Source organism: Pseudophryne corroboree, chromosome 9 (genome assembly GCF_028390025.1).
Source record: "Pseudophryne corroboree isolate aPseCor3 chromosome 9, aPseCor3.hap2, whole genome shotgun sequence".
NCBI lineage: Eukaryota > Metazoa > Chordata > Amphibia > Anura > Myobatrachidae > Pseudophryne > Pseudophryne corroboree.
Genome location: NC_086452.1, coordinates 258,179,033 through 258,201,150, shown reverse-complemented (window position 1 = coordinate 258,201,150; position 22,118 = coordinate 258,179,033). Strand labels below are relative to the sequence as shown.

The following is a 22,118-nucleotide window of genomic DNA, read 5'->3' as shown; positions in this document are numbered from 1 at the left end:
GGGTCATGCAGGCCGGCCGCCGCAGCTCCTTACAAGAAGCCAGGAAATCTCCATCAGAAGACTGAGACCCTGGTCTTGGCACTCCCACAAAATGAAGGTTACATGCCTATGTTTTGTGAAACCGCTTCCGTCGCCGTCCCTTAATGTTAGATGACACAGGACTCGTACATATGCAGTAAGGGTCTGGCGAATGCGCAAAGTACCGAACTTCAGTATTTTGTGACTGTAGCCATAGATGCGTTGGGACCTGAATTGGCCCAATAGTCTTTTCACCAAAGAAATGTATTGTTTGATCATTACATATATGAAACAGTATATCTTTTGTGTCATTTATTTATTGGGCTCTTTTTGTCTAATTTTTATAACTTAGATCAGAGATTTTCAACCTTTTACAACTCGCGGCACACTGAACAAGATTTAAATATTGCCAAGGCACGCACACATATAATGGTGATGCATGGTGCAGTTGCGTGTCCTAGGATGTCATGTCGCAGCTTTTCCATAGGTAATGCCTGAGCCACATCTGAGAAAGCCAGAAGAGCCCAACACTGCCCAGACCCAAAATTACAACTGGCTCTACAACCACTAAACCCACCAGTATTGATTGTTCCAGGGCCTCAGTAGCGGCAAAACACTGACGGGTCTGGCTCTGTTTCTATGGCGGCACACCTGGAGACTGCTCAGGGCACACTAGTGTGCCACGGCACAGTGGTTGAAAAACACTGACTTAGATGAACCAGTGCAGAAACTAGTGTTTCCGCATGTGTAATGATTAGCACCAAGCTCGGAAAAACCTCACCTGCAGCATGAGGACATGCAAATAGATTGTTTGCCTGTGCTTGTTGATCTTCCTGAACTAATGCTGTGCTTACATTTCAAATCCATTTTTTAAAGCCTTTTCCCTCTATTAGCTTAAGTATCTGTGACAAGACATTTGTCATAATGGGGGTCATTCCGAGTTGTTAGCTCGCTAGCAGATTTTAGCAGCGTTGCACACGCTAGGCCGCCGCCCTCTGGGAGTGTATCTTAGCATAGCAGATGTGCGAACGAAAGATTAGCAGAATTGCGAATAGAAAATTCTTAGCAGTTTCTGAGTAGCTCCAGACTTACTCCTACACTGCGATTAGCTCAGCCCATTTCGTTCCTGGTTTGACATCACAAACACGCCCTGCGTTCGGTCAGCCACTCCCCCGTTTCTCCAGACACTCCCGCGTTTTATCCTGGCACGCCTGCGTTTTTCCACACACTCCCTGAAAACGGTCAGTTTCCGCCCAAAAACACCCACTTCCTGTCAATCACACTCCGATCACTTCAACGATGAAAATTCTTCGTTTGGACGTGAGTAAATCTACTAAGTTTTGAGCAAAAATACTTAGCGAATGCGCACTGCGTACCATGCGCATTTTCACCTTAATCACTCCGTTGCGAAAATCAGCAACGAGCGAACAACTCGGAATGACCCCCAATGAACGAAATAGATTGAGACAGGGAATACACATGCTGACGCAATGGGCAAAAAAATTTTAATAACATTTTACATAAATGTTGTCATACACCGATTGTTTATACGTCATATCGTGCAAGATGTCATTACTAAAATGTTCCGAAACAAGTAGATACCATATATTTTTTTTTATTTTTGTGTTGCATCACAAATGCAGGGAAAAACCACTCAGAGTTTACTAGAGATGCTAGACTGCAACATTAACAGCACAGGAATTATTGGCATAACATACAGTATGTACAAAGTCGCATGTGAAATACAACAGAACTTGGCATGAGGAAAAGCCGTGGCTGCTAGCATCTGAGTCCTGTTTACACAGATTTAGACTCAGTCGCGCACAGATGTGCAAATGTTGAAAGCCCCAATGGTCCGTGTATGGTAGTATTGCAGTTATGTCTTTTCCAGTTTTTTTTACATATGAATAACATGCACATTTTGAGCCAAAAGACACTGCATTGGGGAAGGGGGGAGGGGGGGTATAGTCAGGGGCACCATTAGCTTTGCCAAGCCCAGGTAATTGGTAATGGGAGGGGGCATGGCCAACGGGGAGGGGAGGCCAGGCCTCCTCCTTACAAAATAAGAAACAAAAATTCTAATATGCGGCGGGGGGCGCCTATTAGATTTGGCCGGCAGCAGGAGGCAGGTGCACAGCAGGGGGGCAGGTGCGATCGCCTACCAAAGAACATCGGAGAGAAGCTGACTGATGTCTCTTTACCTAGCTCAGCACACAGCAGCGTGTGCTGCGCTGGGGAAGAGAGGCTGCTGAAACAGCAGGAGTCAGTCCTCTCCCCTTGCCTGCCCGCTGTCTGCAATGAGGAAGGGTGGCCCCCTGGGCCCCTCCAACAGCCCTGGGTCTGGGTAAAGAAAACCCGCCCCTACTCAGCACCACTGGGTATATTTACTAAAGTGACGGTTTATAGAAGTGTAGATGTTGACCATAGCAACCAATATGATTCTATCTTTTATCTTCTAGAAGGTGCTATATCAGTGAAAAGTAGAATCTAATTAGTTACTATAGGCAACATCTCCACTTCTATAAACCTGCACTTAAGTAAATATACCCCCTGGTGTGCCGAGAGCGGCTATTTGCAGCAACTTGAGCCACAGTATTAAAGGACAAATAACGGGGATTTCAATTGCCAGTGAAGCCCCTATGGGGCAGTAAACACTTTTGTGCAAGTTTGGGCTGCCGTACAGCAGGGCTATTGTTGCGTTGAGTCGGCGGAATGAAGGGATTCCCCCCTCCCATATTGTTTGATTTATTTTACTAATGGATTATTCAGTAATTGCATTTGTCCATGGAACAAATGGACACAAACACTATAGGTGGTCATTCCGAGTTGTTCGCTCGTTGACGATTGTCGCTATGCTGCGATTTGTTGCTAAATGCGCATGCTACGCAGAGCGCATGCGCTAACTTATTTTACACAAAACTTAGTAGATTTGCTGGTGTTCGTGCGGTGCTTTTCAGTCGCACTGCTGATCGGTGAATGATTGACAGGAAAGGGGCGTTTCTGGGTGGTAACTGAGCGTTTTCCGGGAGTGTGCTAAAAAACGCAAGTGTGTCAGGGAAAAACGCGGGAGTGTCTGGAGAAACGGGGGAGTGGCTGGCTGAACACAGGGCATGTTTGTGACGTCAAACCAGGAACTAAATGGACTGAGGTGATCGCAATCTAAGAGTAGGTCTGGAGCTACTCAGAAACTGCAAGGAATTATTTAGTAGCAGTTCTGCTAATCTTTCGTTCGCTATTCTGCTAAGCTAAGATACACTCCCAGAGGCCGGCGGCCTAGCGTGTGCAATGCTGCTAAAAAGCAGCTAGCGAGTGAACAACTCGGAATGAGGGCCATTATGTATCACTTAGCAATAAATACTGTTATAAATCAAATACAAATGCTTGTACAGTATTATGCTAAAATATGTGGTGTAATGTACTACAAAAAAGGAACAGAAGACCAATAGTCCCATGGGAAAAATCTCAATCTACTCTCTTCTATGAATACAGGTTTGGGAAATTGATTATAAAAGTAGACTTTGAACTTTAAAAAAAAAAAAAAATATACAGTATATTATAATAAATAGGTATTGCTCACTTCATGTCGGTGCACCAGCTGTGAAAAACAAGCAGACATAGATAACTAGATACACATGAACCACTAACGTGTACATTCACTAACCTGTTAGAAACATTTTACTAGACAGCGTATCCAATGAATGATTAAAGAATGATTGTGGCCTGATGCGATGGATAGAATTAGGGCACGTATTTCCACACTGCATGCACCCAAAAACTGTGCCTGCATGCAGAGCTGTACACATCCTAAGGGGAAAAAACCACCCCCTATATGAACATCATCATCATCATCATCATCATGACACCTTCTTTATTCTGTATCTAATATACATATGTAGATAGAAAAAAATATTACACAAAGTAGCACTTTTCTTTACATATTAAAATTTCTGCAAAACAACACCAAAATGGAGTGTTCTTATGCTACAGGAAGGTAATTGCTAAATGAACCACTGGATAAAAATATACTTATGCTGGTAATTTTCCAGTAAGAAAATGAACAGAGTCTGTGAACTACAGTAGCATTTACGTTGGAACACTACAGCACTCCTCTGCCCACTGAATTTGCACCTATACTGGTCAAGTATTTCCCTCTGTTTCCTCTAATACAACTGTACCTTCATTATATTGGCAGCTAGTGGCATTCCAGACTCTCATCCCCATCAGGGCCACCATCAGGGCGTGGGCTGCCAGGACTTCAGCCTCGGGTCCGGACCATCAAATGTCAGCAGTGGGGATTGTCACACTGCAGACAGCAATAGAGGGCCAGGGCCATTTTGCCTTTGGCTTCGGCAATGAGCCTTAAATCACTGGGCCCCTGGGTTGCAGGGTAGAGTGGCCTGGGGAGGGCTGTTACTGGGGCCCCACTAGCCAGTTAACGCTGAGTAAAGGGGTAGTCCTGGCGTGGTGGATCTAGACTTAACTTTTAGGGGTGGCGGTTTAAGAATTAGGACCCCACCCCCTAATCATAGCTCCTCCCACTTAGAAATGCCCCTCCCGTTAACTTCTAAAATTTCCTGTTGTTGCCATTACTAATAAAATGTTAGTTGCCAGTTAGTGGAGAGAACCCTGCGCACTGGTGATACAGACTGGCGAATCGCCATTCCTGCATGCATCTGCACATTCGTAGATCACACAGGAACAATCATGCAGCCCAGATTTGGGCTACCAGTTCACTTTCAGAGAGAAAAAGTTAAATCAATTTATTTTAGCAGGAAAAAATGCTTTATATAAATACTAATTTCTTTTAAAAGTTCCTGTGATGGCATAAGTAATAGGACAGCAATGCACACGGTATGAGCCGAAATTCACATTATAGCATATGGTATGAGCCGAAATTCACATTCTAGCTCACAGAATGAGCTGAAATTCACATTATACCAGACGGCATGCACCGAATATTACATTATAGCACACAGAATGAGCCGAAATTCACGACATCTCCCCCCGTCACCCTAATGCTACCCCCCTACCCCCATCATCCCTCCCCTCCATCTATCCCACCCTGTCCTCCTTCCGTTCCACTACAGGCAAGGAAGTCCACACCCTCATCCCCCCCCCACCTGCCCCCTGGACCCCCTTCCATCCCATCTTCTCCACTCCCTCTCCCCCACGTTGCTCACCTCTTTAACCTGTTGCTCTCTACCAGCATCTTCTCCTCACCATTAAAACATGCTCTGGTCTCACCTAGTCTCAAAAAACACAACCTCATCACCCACTAACCCACTAACTACCGCTTCATCTCTCTTCTCCCTTTCACCTCCAAACTACTTGAATGACTTGTCTACAGCCGTCACACAAGCTACCTCTCCATCCTCGATCCACTACAATCTGGCTTTCGCCCACTCCACTGAGACTGCCCTGGTGAAAGTCACCAATGACCTGCTTTCAGCCAAATCCAGGGGCCACTTCTCTCTGCTCATCCTTCTGAACCTCTCTGCTGCCTCTGACACCATGGATCATCCTCTCCTCCTCCGCACACTCCAAAATGCTGGCCTCTCTAGCACTGTCCTTGACTGGTTTTCTTCTTACCTCACTAACCGCACCTTCTCTGTGTCTGCCTCCGGCACCACCTCGCACCCTTCCATCCTTCCTGTTGGTGTCCCTCAGGGTTCTGTCCTTGGCCCCCTTCTGTTATCCCTGTACACCTCTTCCCTGGGTGCGCTCATTAACTCCTTTGGTTTTCAATACCACCCCTATGCTGATGACACACAACTCTACCTCTCCTCTCCTGATCTGTCCCCCTCTGTCCTCTCAGGTTTCCAGCTGCCTCCCCACAATCTCCTCCTGGATGTCTGAGCGCTCTCTGAAGCTCAACATGGACAAAACTGAACTCATAATCTTTCCTCCATCCACAGCAACACCCCTTACCAATATCTCTATCACTGTTGACAACACCACCATCTACCCCATTCCCCAACTCCACTGCTTGGGCATTACTCTTGACTCCTCCCTCTCTTTTGCACCCCACATCCAAGCTCTGGCACAATCATGTCGGTTCCAGCTATGCAAAATTGCTCGTATCAGGCCATTTCTCTCCCAGAGTGCAAGTAAACTTATCATCCACTCACTGGTCATCTCACGACTTGACTACAGCAATGTTCTCCTCACTGGCCTCGCTTGCTACCATCTTGCTCCCCTCCAATCTGTCCTGAACTCCGCAGCTAGGCTTATCTTCCTTTCCCGCCACTCCCCTTCGACAAAATCTACACTGGCTCCCATTCCCCTACAGAATCCTCTTCAATCTCCTCACCCTCACATACAAGGCCATCTCTAATTCCACTGCTCCCTACAGTTCCAACCTCTTCTCCCTTTATACTCCCTTTCCACCCTCTGCGGTCGACCAATGATTGTCGTCTCTCCACCACCCTGGTCACTGCTTCCCATGCTCGAGTTCATGACTATACCCGTGCTCCACCCCTTCAGTGGAACACACTCCCCTGCTCCATTAAACTCTCCCCGACCTTGCAAAGCTTCAAACGGGCACTAATAACCCACCTATTCATCAAAGCATACCCTCCCGATGCATAACCTAGTTTTAAGCCCGCTCCTACATCCCCCTGCCTCATGCCTTGAACATCTCAGCTTTGCTTACATACTGCAATCAGGCTACCTCCCGCTTACTTGCACCTCATGTCATCTGTCTGTCGAGCCTTCCCACGAGATTGTTAACTCTTCAGAGCAGGACCCTCTTTCCTCTTGTTATCTAAGCCCTCTTCTCGACACATTTCACTCTAAGCTCTCCCCTACTCAGAGACCATCTTTACCCGCTCTTTCTCCTGCTGGTAAAGGCTCATCTCTATCTATGGCCGCAAACTCCTAGTAGTATGATGATCTCTCCCTCACTATTTACATCTTAGCTGTATTATGTCTTGAGAATTGGGGTGCTCTCTGTTACCTGTACTCTATTTCTGTTATTTATTTACTGTAATGCTAAGTTTTGTCTCCCTGTACTGTCCTTTGTACGGCGCTGCAAAACACTTGTGGTGCCTTATAAATAAAATGTAATAATAATAGCACACAGAATGAGCCGAAATGTACATTATAGCATACGGTATGAGCCGAGATTCACATTATAGCACATAGAATGAGCCAAAATTCACATTATAGCACACGGTATGAGCCGAAATTCACATTATGCCACATGGAATGAGACAAAATCCGGGGAGAGTGACAGCAGGGATATAGGGACATCGGGACAGGGAGAGTGACAGAGGGACAGGGAAAGTGACAGCAGGGACAGGGAGAATGACAGAGAGAGGGACAGCAAGGGCATACAGTAGGGATTAGGGAAAGAGAAAGGCAGCAGGGTAAGATTACCTATTTAGCAGCGGCAGTGCTGAGGATGCTGTGGTCTGCTGTGCGGAGGAGGTGGACGTGCAGAGAAGGACTGAGGGCGGTGGTGGGGCACAGTTATTAAAGTTACAAATTCTGCCCGTGAGCACAAGGAGTCGATTGTGTTCTTTCTGCAGTTGTGAATGGGATCATCACCGTGCCCGCTCTACTCCTGCCGTGAAAAATGAGTCTGCCCCTGAAAAACATCCTCAAATGCCTACTGTACATGACGGTGTTTGTCATCGCGCAGAGGCATGATAACACTGAGTCTGAGGAGGAGCAGAAAAGGACAGGGAAGGGGAGCCGGGCCTTGCAAGTTGCTCTCAGACTCTCAGCGGCAGCAGCGGGGAGATGCCATCGCCGGGATGGATGGTCAGAATGGATGGTCGTTACCTGGCCGTAAAGTACTTCCACCCGCTGCTGCTGCGATGATCATCTGCAGTAGCCACAGCCAGGCAGCACCTGAGGGCTGGCTGCTGCTGCCACAGATGATCGTCGCGACGGGACCCGGCCATCCATCCCGGCGCCGATATGTGTGTGTGGGGGGGTGTTCGCTCTAATCGCCCCCCGCTAAATCCGCCACTGGGTCCTGGGGAGGTAAGACCTATTTAGGAGCACTGCAGTGCGGGGGTAGAGAGGTGAGGAACCTGACCGCTCACCTCAAAGGATTGGCGCAGTGCCTTGGACTTCGGCTTCTGACCCCGGATCATGATGCTCGGCTGAAGAAGCGGTGAACGGAGGACCACGGGACTTGGCCTGCAGAGGTGCCAGGCGACTGGACCCGGAGATGCTGGAAGAAGAAGGAGCGCGAGGACTATGGCTACCTGGAAGATGTTTGTCGGGTTGTCTGTTTGGCCAGAGGATGTTGTGAGAAAATAAGGACTGAAAGCAGTAGTCTGTGTCCTCTTTGTGCAAGTCTACCATTTATTTTTAACAGCCTTGGATGGAGTTTTATTTATTTATTTTTCTTGCATAGCGCAGCAAATTTTATTGTGCTTTACAATTGGAAACATTGAGAACATACTGTAAAACAAAACGAATGCAAACAGCAATGAAAAAACAAGACTGGGTAATAATAACAGACAGTCATAGAGGTATGAAGTTTAATTATGCACAGGGTTTACCCAGACTGATTCAATTAGCTATTGGAACCTCACGCACTATTCCCAAAATGGTGCATTTTTCCTCTCTGCTTCAGGAGTTTAGAGTAAAAATCTGTGTTTAAATTCAGACTGCATTTTAGCACACAGGGAAACCCATAGCTTCCACTTTGCACAGAATTTATGGGATAGCGAGTATTAATCCATGTTTCTCTAACGTCCTAAGTGGATGCTGGGGACTCCGTAAGGACCATGGGGAATAGCGGCTCCGCAGGAGACTGGGCACATCTAAAGAAAGCTTTAGGACTATCTGGTGTGCACTGGCTCCTCCCCCTATGACCCTCCTCCAAGCCTCAGTTAGATCTCTGTGCCCGAACGAGAAGGGTGCACACTAGGGGCTCTCCTGAGCTTCTTAGTGAAAGTTTTAGTTTAGGTTTTTTTATTTTTAGTGAGACCTGCTGGCAACAGGCTCACTGCATCGAGGGACTAAGGGGAGAAGAAGCGAACTCACCTGCGTGCAGAGTGGATTGGGCTTCTTAGGCTACTGGACATTAGCTCCAGAGGGACGATCACAGGCCCAGCTTGGATGGGTCCCAGAGCCGCGCCGCCGGCCCCCTTACAGAGCCAGAAGGCAGAAGAGGTCCGGAAAATCGGCGGCAGAAGACGTCCTGTCTTCAGCAAGGTAGCGCACAGCACTGCAGCTGTGCGCCATTGCTCTCAGCACACTTCACACTCCGGTCACTGAGGGTGCAGGGCGCTGGAGGGGGGGGCGCCCTGAGACGCAATAATAAACACCTTGGATGGCAAAAAATGCATCACATATAGCTCCTGGGCTATATGGATGCATTTAACCCCTGCCAATATACATAAAAAAACGGGAGATAAGGCCGCCGATAAGGGGGCGGAGCCTATCTCCTCAGCACACTGGCGCCATTTTCCCTCACAGCTCCGTTGGAGGGAAGCTCCCTGGCTCTCCCCTGCAGTCACTACACTACAGAAAGGGTTAAAAAAGAGAGGGGGGCACAAATTAGGCGCAGTATTAACTATACAGCAGCTATAAGGGGAAAAACACTTATATAAGGTTATCCCTGTATATATATAGCGCTCTGGTGTGTGCTGGCAAACTCTCCCTCTGTCTCCCCAAAGGGCTAGTGGGGTCCTGTCCTCTATCAGAGCATTCCCTGTGTGTGTGCTGTATGTCGGTACTTTTGTGTCGACATGTATGAGGAGAAAAATGATGTGGAGACGGAGCAGATTGCCTGTAATAGTGATGTCACCCCCTAGGGGGTCGACACCTGAGTGGATGAACTGTTGGAAGAAATTACGTGACAGTGTCAGCTCTGTATAAAAGACAGTGGTTGACATGAGACAGCCGGCTACTCAGCTTGTGCCTGTCCAGACGTCTCATAGGCCGTCAGGGGCTCTAAAGCGCCCGTTACCTCAGAGGGCAGATATAGACGCCGACACGGATACTGACTCCAGTGTCGACGGTGAAGAGACAAATGTGACTTCCAGTAGGGCCACACGTTACATGATTGAGGCAATGAAAAATGTTTTACACATTTCTGATAATACGAGTACCACCAAAAAGGGGTATTATGTTCGGTGAGGAAAAACTACCTGTAGTTTTCCTGAATCTGAGAAATTAAATGAGGTGTGTGATGATGCGTGGCTTTCCCCCGATAACAACTGATAATTTCTAAAATGTTATTGGCATTATATCCTTTCCCGCCAGAGGTTAGGCACCCCCTAGGTTGGATAAAGCGCTCACACGCTTGTAAGGGCTCTATCCTCTCCTGAGATGGCCGCCCTTAAGGATCCTGCTGATAGAAAGCAGGAGGGTATCCTAAAATGTATTTACACACATACTGGTGTTATACTGCGACCAGCAATCGCCTCAGCCTGGATGTGCAGTGCTGGGTTGGCGTGGTCGGATTCCCTGACTGAAAATATTGATACCCTAGATAGGGACAGTATATTTTTGCCTATAGAGCATTTGAAAGATGCATTTCTATATATGCGTGATGCACAGCGGAATATTTGCCGACTGGCATCAAGTCTAAGTGCGTTGTCCATTTCTACCAGTAGAGGGTTATGGACATGTCAGTGGTCAGGTGATGCGTATTCCAAACGGCATTTGGAAGTATTGTCTTATTAAGAGGAGGAGTTATTTGGGGTCGGTCTTTCAGACCTGGTGGCCACGGCAACAGCTGGGAAATCCACGTTTGTACCCCAGGTCGCCTCTCAACATGAGAAGACGCCGTATTATCAGGCGCAGTCTTTTCGTGGATAAGCGGGCAAAAGGTTCCTCATTTCTGCCCCGTGACAGAGGGAGAGGAAAAAGGCTGCAGAAATCAGCCAGTTCCCAGGAACAGAAACCCTCTCCCACCTCTGCCAAACCCTCAGTATACGCTGGGGCTTTACAAGCAGAATCAGGCACGGTGGGGGGCCCGTCTCAATGAATTTCAGCGCGCAGTGGGCTCACTCGCAAGTAGACCCCTGGATCCTTCAGGTGATATCTCAGGGGTACAAATTAGAATTTGAGACGTCTCCCCCTCGCCGTTTCCTAAAGTCGGCATTACCGATGTCTCCTTCTGACAGGAGACAGTTTTGGAAGCCATTCACAAGCTGTATTCCCAGCAGGTGATAATCAAGATACCCCTCCTGCAACAGGGAACGGGGTATTATTCCACACTGTTGTGGTACCGAAGCCGGACGGCTCGGTGAGACCGATTCTAAATCTAAAATCTTTGAACACTTACATACAGAGGTTCAAATTCAAGATTGAGTCACTCAGAGCAGTGATTGCGAACCTGGAAGAAGGGGACTACATGATGTCTCGGGACATCAAGGATGCTTACCTTCATGTCAAAATTTACCCTTCTCACCAAGGCTACCTCAGGTTTATGGTACAGAACTGTCACTATCAGTTCAGACGCTGCCGTATGGATGGTCCACGGCACCCCGGGTCTTTACCAAGGTAATGGCCGAAATGATGATATTCCTTCAAAGGAAGGGAATTTTAGTTATCCCTTACTTGGACAATTCCCTGATAAGGGTAAGATCCAGGGAACAGTTGGAGGTCGGTGTAGCACTATCTCAGGTAGTGTTGCTGCAGCACGGTTGGATTCTCAATATTCCAAAATCGCAGCTGGTTCCGACGACTTGTCTTCTGTTCCTAGGGATGATCCTGGACACAGTCCAGAAAAAGGTGGTTCTCCCGGAGGAGAAAGCCAGGGAGTTATCCGAGCTAGTCAGGAACCTCCTAAAACCGAACCAAGTCTCAGTGCATCAATGCACAAGGGTTCTGGGTAAAATGGTTGCTTCCTACGAAGCAATCCCATTCGGCAGATTCCACACAAGAACTTTCCAGTGGGACCTGCTGGACAAATGGTCCGGGTCGCATCTTCAGATGCATCAGCGGATAACCCTGTCACCAAGGAGGTCCCTCCTGTGGTGGTTGCAGAGTGCTCATCTTCTAGAGGGCCGCAGATTCGGCATTCAGGACTGGGTCCTGGTAACCACGGATGCCAGCCTGCGAGGCTGGGGAGCAGTCACACAGGGAAGGAATATCCAGGACTTATGGTCAAGCCTGGAGACATCACTTCACATAAATATCCTGAAGCTAAGGGACATTTACAATGCTCTAAGCTTAGCAAGACCTCTGCTTCAAGGTCAGCCGGTGTTGATCCAGTCGGACAACATCACGGCAGTCACCCACGTAAACAGACAGGGTGGCACAAGAAGCAGGAGGGCAATGGCAGAAGCTGCAAGGATTCTTCGCTGGGCGGAAAATCATGTGATAGCACTGTCAGCAGTATTCATTCCGGGAGTGGACAACTGGGAAGCAGACTTCCTCAGCACGACCTCCACCCGGGAGAGTGGGGACTTCACCCAGAAGTCTTCCACATGATTATAAACCGTTGGGAAAAACTCGACAGGTATTGCGCCAGGTCCATGGACCCTCAGGCAATAGCTGTAGACGCTCTGGTAACACCGTGGGTGTACCAGTCAGGGTATGTGTTCCCTCCTCTGCCTTTCATACCCAAGGTACTGAGATTGATAAGATGGAGAGGAGTAAGCACTATATTCGTGGCTCCGGATTGGCAAAGAAGGACTTGGTAACCGGAACTTCAAGAAATGCTCACGGAGGATCCGTGGCCTCTACCTCTAAGAAGGGACCTGCTCCAGCAAGGACCCTGTCTGTTCCAAGACTTACCGCGGCTGCGTTTGACGGCATGGCGGTTGAACGCCGGATCCTGAAGGAAAAAAGGCATTCCGGATGAAGTCATCCCTATCCTGATCAAAGCCAGGAAGGATGTAACCGCAAAAACATTATCACCGCAATTGGCGAAAATATGTTGCGTGGTGCGAGGCCAGTAAGGCCCGACGGTGGAAATTCAACTGGGTCGATTCCTACATTTCCTGCAAACAGGAGTGTCTATGGGCCTGAAATTGGGGTCCATTAAGGTTCAAATTTCGGCCCTGTCAATTTTCTTCCAAAAAGAACTAGCTTCAGTCCCTGAAGTTCAGACGTTTGTATAAGGGGTACTGCATATACAGCCTCCTTTTGTGCCTCCAGTGGCACTTTGGGATCTCAATGTAGTTTTGGGTTCCAAAAGTCACATTGGTTTGAACCACTTAAATCTGTGGAGTTAAAATATCTCACATGGAAAGTGGTCATGCTGTTGGCCCTGGCCTGGGCCAGGCGCGTGTCAGAATTGGCGGCTTTATCCTGAAAAAGCCCTTATCTGATGTTCCATTCGGACAGGGCGGAATTGAGGACTCGTCCTCAGTTTCTCCCTAAGGTGGTTTCAGCGTTTCACCTGAACCAACCTATTTGTGGTGCCTGCGGCTACTAGGGACTTGGAGGACTCCAAGTTGCTAGACGTTGTCAGGGCCCTGAAAATATATGTTTCCAGGACGGCTGGAGTCAGGAAATCTGACTCGCTGTTTATCCTGTATGCACTCAACAAGCTGGGTGCTCCTGCTTCTAAGCAGACTATTGCTCGTTGGATTTGTAGTACAATTCAGCTTGCACATTCTGTGGCAGGCCTGCCACAGCCAAAAATCTGTAAATGCCCACTCCACAAGGAAGGTGGGCTCATCTTGGGCGGCTGCCTGAGGGGTCTCGGCTTTACAACTTTGCCGAGCAGCTACTTGGTCAGGAGCAAATACGTTTGTAAAATTCTACAAAATTGATATCCTGGCTGAGGAGGACCTGGAGTTCTCTCATTTGGTGCTGCAGAGTCATCCGCACTCTCCCGCCCGTTTGGGAGCTTTGGTATAATCCCCATGGTCCTTACGGAGTCCCCAGCATCCACTTAGGACGTTAGAGAAAATAAGAATTTACTTACCGATAATTCTATTTCTCATAGTCCGTAGTGGATGCTGGGCGCCCATCCCAAGTGCGGATTGTCTGCAATACTTGTACATAGTTATTGTTACAAAAATCGGGTTATTATTGTTGTGAGCCATCTTTCAGAGGCTCCTCTGTTATCATGCTGTTAACTGGGTTCAGATCACAGGTTATACGGTGTGATTGGTGTGGCTGGTATGAGTCTTACCCGGGATTCAAAATCCTTCCTTATTGTGTACGCTCGTCCGGGCACAGTATCCTAACTGAGGCTTGGAGGAGGGTCATAGGGGGAGGAGCCAGTGCACACCAGATAGTCCTAAAGCTTTCTTTAGATGTGCCCAGTCTCCTGCGGAGCCGCTATTCCCCATGGTCCTTACGGAGTCCCCAGCATCCACTACGGACTATGAGAAATAGAATTATCGGTAAGTAAATTCTTATTTTTACTGCATGGAGAAAATGTTGATTAATTTGAATAGCTCTTGGCATGAAACCCTTAGCGGCTCCCTTCATGGCAAACATTGCACCTAACTGAATTCCCCCTTTGATGTGAAAAATATTTTATCTGATAACAAACCTGTGCCTTTTTATATACAAGTGGCAGTAGTGAATGTGTGCATATTGAATGTGACCAATTAGCATAAAATACTGGAGCTGCTGTATGGTGCAGTTTTAAAGTATATGCAGACATCACATTATATGTTTTCGCTTCAGAATTTTGTTTATATTTCAGCACATTTCAGTATTGTATTTGTATAAATTCCCTACCAGATGGGCACCTTATCAGGAAGAAGACTTTTATTTTACTACCAGTTTCTTTTGGGGTTTTATTGATTTTTTTTTTTTTTTTTTTTTTTGGGGGGGGGGGGGGGTCAGGGGTTGTTTCATTTATGCTTGATAGGTCAATATTTCATGAATGCTCTGTTTTTAGAATTTGTTTTATGAAAATCCTGTTTTAATTGCTTTAAAAGTTCCCCTTTATAAAGTACATTTACTGTTCTTCATTTTCATTTCTGCAAAAGAACTTAATAAATTTCAATATATTTTTTTTTAGTTATTTGATTGTCTACAGATACACAGAGACAGATTTACTAGAGCTTCTAAAACAGAGACGTGCCCATAGCAACCAATCAGATTGTGTCTATCATTTTCTAGGATGCAACAAAGAAATTAATCTTTAAATTAATTAATATTTAAAAGCTTTAGTAAATCTTCTCCACAGTTACAATATTTTAATAACCATTTATTTTGCTTTGGTTTTATTTCTTTTTAATTTAGATACAATAGTCAACATCCAACTATAAATGATGACCTTCCAAATCGCATCATCTCAGGCTATGTTCAAATTAGATCCAATGTGAAAGAGTTCACAGATAATGGGGTTGTATTTGAAGATGGCACAATGGAGAAAAACATAGATGCTGTCGTCTTTGCTACAGGATACAAATTTTCTTTCCCATTCTGTGAAGTCATTAATGTTAGGAGTAACAAAATTTCCTTATACAAATATATGTTTCCTTACCATTTGGAGAAGCTCACCTTAGCCGTTGTGGGACTTATACAGCCTCTTGGTGCTATCATGCCAATTTCTGAGCTTCAGTCTCGCTTGGCAACACGAGTTTTCAAAGGTACAGTATTAAGTGGTAGAGCAGTGTTTTTAAAATTATAACGTGTAAAAATGTAATACTGTAGTGTTTTATACAGACATACTCTACTTTAACTATCCTAACATAAAATACAGTGCCAATGAATGATTTGCTTATCAAAACAACCATCTCACATTAAGGTTTATAAGATAGTGTTCTATATTGTACATTCCCTATTGATACATGGGCCTCCAAGCCAGTGACGTAACTAGGGGGTGCGGACAGCACTGGGTGACACCATCCGAGGGGGTGGCACAGGAGAGTTTTCAGGGGCAGTAAAGTATGCATATATTTTCTGTTTACACAAATGTGTCTATTAATTTAGCTAGTGCATTCATAGATGTCTCTGGAAGTTGGTCTATGGGATTATGGTTCTGACTGGAAATGTAAAATATCACTTCCCCGACCATCCCACTAAACTTTAGGATGAACACCCCTATTATTAATATTAACATTCCATCCAGAGAGGAGAAGATACAATATTTGCACCCTCACATGTGCTGCCATCTTGACACATCCTATATCCTATATAAATGTTTGCACATGAGGTAAAATATACTAATCTGTGAGAAGTACATGCATTCCCTTTTATAAATTGCCTTTACTGCCTCCATACATTTCACTGAAGTAGTGCATTTTCAACATATTCTGGAATACGACAACAGCAGAGCATTCATACAGCATTACATGATGAGTTTTCACATTTTTAATACGTTAGATTATTATTGTGTTACTATTCTTCTTAATAACCAATCATTTGTTTTACCTATATAGGTTTGGTCCAACTGCCCGACCAGCAAAGCATGGTTATAGATATAGTAAGGAAAAAGGACAAATTGGATATTCGGTATGTCATCCAGATCTTGTTCAGGAAACTTCTGTTTACTGTATATACTGTAGAATGCAGTGACAAAACTACATTTGTATATAGTGATGCCATTAAAAGTCAATAGTACATCACTGCTAATATACAGCATGTATTGTGATAGTGAATACGTTTCAGAAAATAAATGTTGTGAGGAAATATACGTATATTTCAAAAAACAAGTTATTTAATGCAAAATTGGACTGTGCACATCATTGCAGCTTTTTTTTTTTTTTTAAAGTTAATCCTTGGTTTCTAAGTGAAAATATTTCTTCTAAGATACATTTCTTACATTGTTTTTAAAAAAAACTGTGTATATTTTGTCACTGCAATTAAGTTCTTATTCACATGTATCTATTTTTTATTAACACATGAAAATGTAATTAAAAAATAAAAATCAGTTATGCTACTCCCATATTTAAAATGTTAGAACACATACATTTTTCATAGATTAAGATGCAGTGCCAGGACAATAGACTGCAATAAACGTAAACTCAAGAAAATCATATTAAATGTGCATCAGTAAAAGGCACACTCCTCTTCATAATAAGCACATACAATTACAGGTTGAGTATCCCTTATCCAAAATGCTTGGGACCAGAGGTATTTTGGATATCGGATTTTTCCGTATTTTGGAATAATTGCATACCATAATGAGATATCATGGTGATAGGACCTAAATCTAAGCACAGACTGCATTTTTGTTACATATACACCTTATACGCATAGCCGGAAGGTAATTTTAGCCAATATTTTTTGTAACTTTGTGCATTGAACAAAGTGTGTGTAAATTCACACAATTAATTTATGTTTCATATACACCTTATACACACAGCCTGAAGGTCATTTAATACAATAGTTTTAATAACTTTGTGTATTAAACAAAGTTTGTGTACATTGAGCCATCAAAAAACAAAGGTTTCACTATCTCACTCTCACTCAAAAAAGTCCGTATTTCGGAATATTCTGTATTTCGGAATATTTGGATATGGGATACTCAACCTGTACTAAAATGCTTACTACAGGGGCAGACTTATGGGCCCTAAACATCTGGCGACCCGCCGCCGAGCTGCCCGATGCCTAATACGGCAGACGGGCGACCCGGCGAGGGAGGGGGGGTGACAGGGCGAGTGAAGCTTCTTCACTCCCCCCCTCACGTGGCTCCATAGCAGTGCAGGCAAATATGGATGAGATAGTCCATATTGGCTTGCAAGTATAAGCGACCCGACACCAATGATGAACGAGCGCAGGGCCGCACATCTTTCATCGTTGGTACCTACACACTGAACGATATGAACGAGTTCTCGTTCATTAATGAACAAGAACGTTCATATCATTCAGTTATGTCATCTAATGTGTAGGGCCTATAAGAGATAGATGTACAGTATTGTTAGTAAGGTAGAAAAACTGACTGCTGGGATGCCGAACGACGATCCTGAATGGAACCTGAGAATTTTTACATGTTTGTAAATGAACTGGTTGAAGCATTTTCCATACTGTAGTTGCTGGTCTCCTCCCCCCTCAAAGTTTACTATTATCTACATTGTGCTCTCATCTACAGTATATTGGATGATAACCTGCAGAGGAGGTACAGTAGCTGGCAGCCAAGTCATGTGACAGTCACACTATACCATTGACCAGCGACGTGCGGCACGGTCAATGGTTGGGGTGGCACTAGCTAGTATCAGAGCCAAATTTACACACATAAATATGAATTTCAAGGAGTTCATGTGGCTATTATACAAAGGTGCAGCAGTGTGTTCTTTGTTACCCTCATGTATATTAATATATGTACACACACACACATACACACACACACACACACACACACACACACACCATAGGTGTGCGCGGGGGGGGTGCCTGGTGCGCACAGGCACCCCCTAATGTCTGGCACCCTGATCTCACATGCCTGATGTAGCGATCGCCAAGCAAGCTGATTACTGTCCCCTTTGCGCTGCACCCTGTCAGGACTGTATTACTGACCGGGCGCCTGGGTTAATCAAGGGTGCCACTGCCACCGGCTTTCAAACTCCCAGCTCCACCTCCATGTACAAAAACAGTATGATGTGATGTGATTACGTCATGCTGCTTGCACGGCCACCCGCCACACCCGCCACATGCCCACCTGTCTCCTTCTATGCTATGCCAACGCCAGCCACTGATGAGGATCAGCATGCAGCCAGTGTTCCTCTTAGGAAGACAAATTCAATACTGCCAGGCGGTCGGCAGCAACATTGACACGTCACTCGTTTTTCCAGCAGCAGCAGCAGTACTAGTCTGCGACTGTCAGTGTCAGTGAGTGACTGACTTGTAAGTAAGCTGCTGAAGCTTGCAGAGGAAAGAGAGGGGGAGCAAGACCAGGCTGAGGAGGAGCAGTGTAATTGCAGTGAGTGCCATCAGGGGTGTTTGTTTGGTGCACACCACAACATCTGACAATGTATCTGCTTTATTAGGATTGGTACAAGGGTGGACATTTTATATTGCATTGACCGTCAATAGATGGTGCTAGACACGCCCAAAAGGCGGTGCTAGACACACCCCTCCGACGGTGCACCCCCTAATAAAATGTGCTGCGCATGCCTATGACACACACACTGATGTCCACAGTGAGAGGTCCACTCAGCACATTCCAGATTACCTCAGTATCCTCTTTCAAGTTTAGGGTCTATCCTTTACACTGCGTGATGCAGTAAACCAGATGCAGAACATAGATTATGTACTTTAGTTGCCTCAACAGGTTGTTCAAGCAAAAGTGGACTTCTAATTTAGCATTGGCATTAGATATATAAAAATAAAAAATAAAAATACTGTTAAATAGGTTTAATTTCTCAACAGTATTTGTAATGTGGAAGCTGCAGGGGCGCTTTAAGAGAGGAGGAGGCCCGTGTGCTTCCTTCTCTGTATGGGCCCCCTCCTCTCTGCAGGAGCACTGTACAGTCTGAGCACTAGAGGGCTCAGACTCTACTGCGCATGCATAGATCTCCTGAAAAATGGCGTAGCGGCCATTTCCCCAGAGATTTCTCTACTGCGCATGCGCAGAACTCTGTGAAAATGGCCGCTGTGCCATTTTCACAGGGTTTTGACAGCTCAGGTGATGCCGGCGCGGGACTCCGGACGGGTGAGTATTAAAAAAATGGGTGCAGTGTGTGTGGTGTGGGCCCCCTCTGGACTCAGGGGCAGGGACGGATCTAGACTTTCTTTAGGGGGGGCGGTTTACTGTTTAATCTTGACTCCTCCCTCTACAGTCCCAACTCCGCCCATCTGCAGTCCTAACTCCTCCTCTCTCAATTCTGACTGAACTTTTTGAGTGAGACTGAGATAGAGCTTTGTGATTGTTCTATCTACATGTGACTGTGCTATGGGGTAATTGTATTTATTAGCCCTAGTAGCCACACACCAGCAAGTGAGGGGCAAATGCTCTGTAACCCTTGCTCTCCTGGCTCCCCTGTGCTGCTGTGGTATAAGCTGCAGCACATCGTTCTGCCTAAGGCTCTCCCAGGAGAGCTCTCTTCTGGTCAAAAGTGGGCGTGGCTATGACTGTGTTATGGGGGGCGGTCGCCCCCTTCGCCCCCCCCCCCCCCCCCCCTAGATCCGGCCCTGCTCAGGGGCCCGTGTGGACCACACACACTGCACCTATTATATAAACACTGCTGGTTTGGCAATTCAGAAGTGGGCCCTTATTATATTAATTTTCCACCTGTTCTATAGGCCACTCTTGACTGTTTTGTACTGTAGTCATTTGTACTGTCTATCACATTTCATCTAGTAATTACAAATCACAATAAATGTCACAAGTATACCTGCTGCATTGTAAAACTTTCTTTTTTACATTAAGCTATGTGGAAAGCCAGCGTCATACTGTACAAGTGGACTATGTGGCGTATATGGATGAACTGGCCACACTCGCTGGTGTGAAACCAAATCTGGTAGAACTATTCATTACAGATCCACGGTTGGGCTTCCAGGTGTTATTTGGACCCTGTACTCCTTACCAATATCGACTTACTGGGCCTGGAAAGTGGGTTGGTGCCAGAGAGGCCATCTTGACTCAGTGGAAACGTATTATAAAGCCAACAAAGACCAGAGTACTTCAAAATGAAACGGCAGAAACATCTATTACAATGCTGAAAGTCTTTGCTGTTTTAATTATCTTGACTGCTCTATATCTATACTTATAGTATTTGTATTTGCGAGTTGGGAATGGTGTCCTATATATGACAAATGTGTCACATATGTATTTGAGCAACTTCATTAAAGTGCATATATACTGTATGCACTTTGTAAAATAATCTTTGTCACATAATTGGAAGCAAGTAAATGTATAATTTTTGAATGAAAGTCATTTTATTTAACCAAACTAATTTGTATGTAAAATGACTAAAATATTATGTCATTATTAAAATGTATAATTGGATTCAAGTTGAGTAAGTAAATACATTTGACAGAAACAATAGGATTTATTTCAATCAAGAATATCCTATGAATACCAAGAAATGAATATATTACAAGCACAGGGAATATAGGCCCTCATTCCGAGTTGTTCGCTCGCAAGCTGCTTTTAGCAGCTTTGCACACGCTAAGCCGCCGCCTACTGGGAGTGAATCTTAGCATAGTAGATTTGCAAACGAAATATTAGCAGATTTGCGAATAGACAGTTCTTAGCAGTTTCTGAGTAGCTCGAGACTTACTCTGCCACTGCGATCAGTTCAGTCAGTTTCGTTCCTGGTTTGACGTCACAAACACACCCAGCGTTCACCCAGACACTCCCCCGTTTCTTCAGACACTCCCGCGTTTTTCCCAGAAACGGCAGCGTTTTTTCGCACACACCCATAAAACGGCCAGTTTCCGCCCAGAAACACCCACTTCCTGTCAATCACACTACGATCACCAGAACGAAGAAAAAACCTTGTAATGCCGTGAGTAAAATACCTAACTTAATAGCAAATTTACTTGGCGCAGTCGCACTGCGGACATTGCGCATTAGCGACTAATCGCTCCATTGCGAAATAAAAATAACGAGCGATCAACTCGGAATGACCACCATAGTTAATAGCATCAGTGGCAGTGTTCTTAATGGTCTGTAAAGGGCAGTAGGATAAGTGTGTACTTTAGGAGAGAAAAGATATTCAGTGTAATAATCAGTATGGGGCAACAAATAAAAATAAATGTATTACAAAATAATTATTTGACATTCATCTAAAGGCTAATTTATTAGCAACAGGAATTGGAAACACCATTTTACATAAACAATATTAAACTATAAAAAGTAAAGGCCTTATTGAGAGATTCACATAAATATGATATTCACGCAAATCCCTGATAATGATCAGCACATGTCCAGGAGCCGCACTACGCATATACAGATCTGGCTGCATCGCCCCAAAAGCCACATGATCGACATGCTGCTGGCAGTTGTGGGTGGGACAGCATTGTGGGGGGGACAGCATTGCAGAAATTGTGGGAGTGTCGGCTCTTTCTGGGCATTCCGAAGTCCGTGGCTGTGTCCTTGGACACAGCTTCACTTGCCCCAACAGCGGGATTTTGCCGGATAGCCTGAGTAACCTAAAAGATACTCAGATGTCTGATGTTCTTGCAGAGAATCTGATGCTGCGTCTTTGGATGTAGCATTGGTTCATAGAAGTCAGCAGTGGACATCTTTAAACATAAGATGCCTCCTTTGGCTTTTGAATAAGTTTGCACAGCGTCACAAAGACACAGCTGCAGCGTCATTAGTGTCC

The 22,118-nt window shown here is 45.4% G+C and overlaps 1 protein-coding gene across 5 annotated transcripts in view; it reads left to right on the top strand.

The window, feature by feature from the left end:
* Positions 1-20,794, top strand: part of LOC134957968 (flavin-containing monooxygenase 5-like) — a 183,537-nt gene extending 162,743 nt beyond the window's left edge. For 4 of the 5 annotated variants that reach the window (XM_063940246.1, XM_063940245.1, XM_063940247.1 and 1 more), the window contains 3 exons: positions 15,145-15,494; positions 16,287-16,359; positions 20,216-20,794. In XM_063940246.1, coding sequence (XP_063796316.1) covers positions 15,145-15,494; positions 16,287-16,359; positions 20,216-20,558 — 766 coding nt within the window. In that variant the 3' untranslated portion in view covers positions 20,559-20,794. The remainder of the gene's footprint in view (positions 1-15,144; positions 15,495-16,286; positions 16,360-20,215) is intronic. The other variant, XM_063940248.1, reaches the window with a different exon arrangement.
* Positions 20,795-22,118: the final 1,324 nt, after the last annotated feature.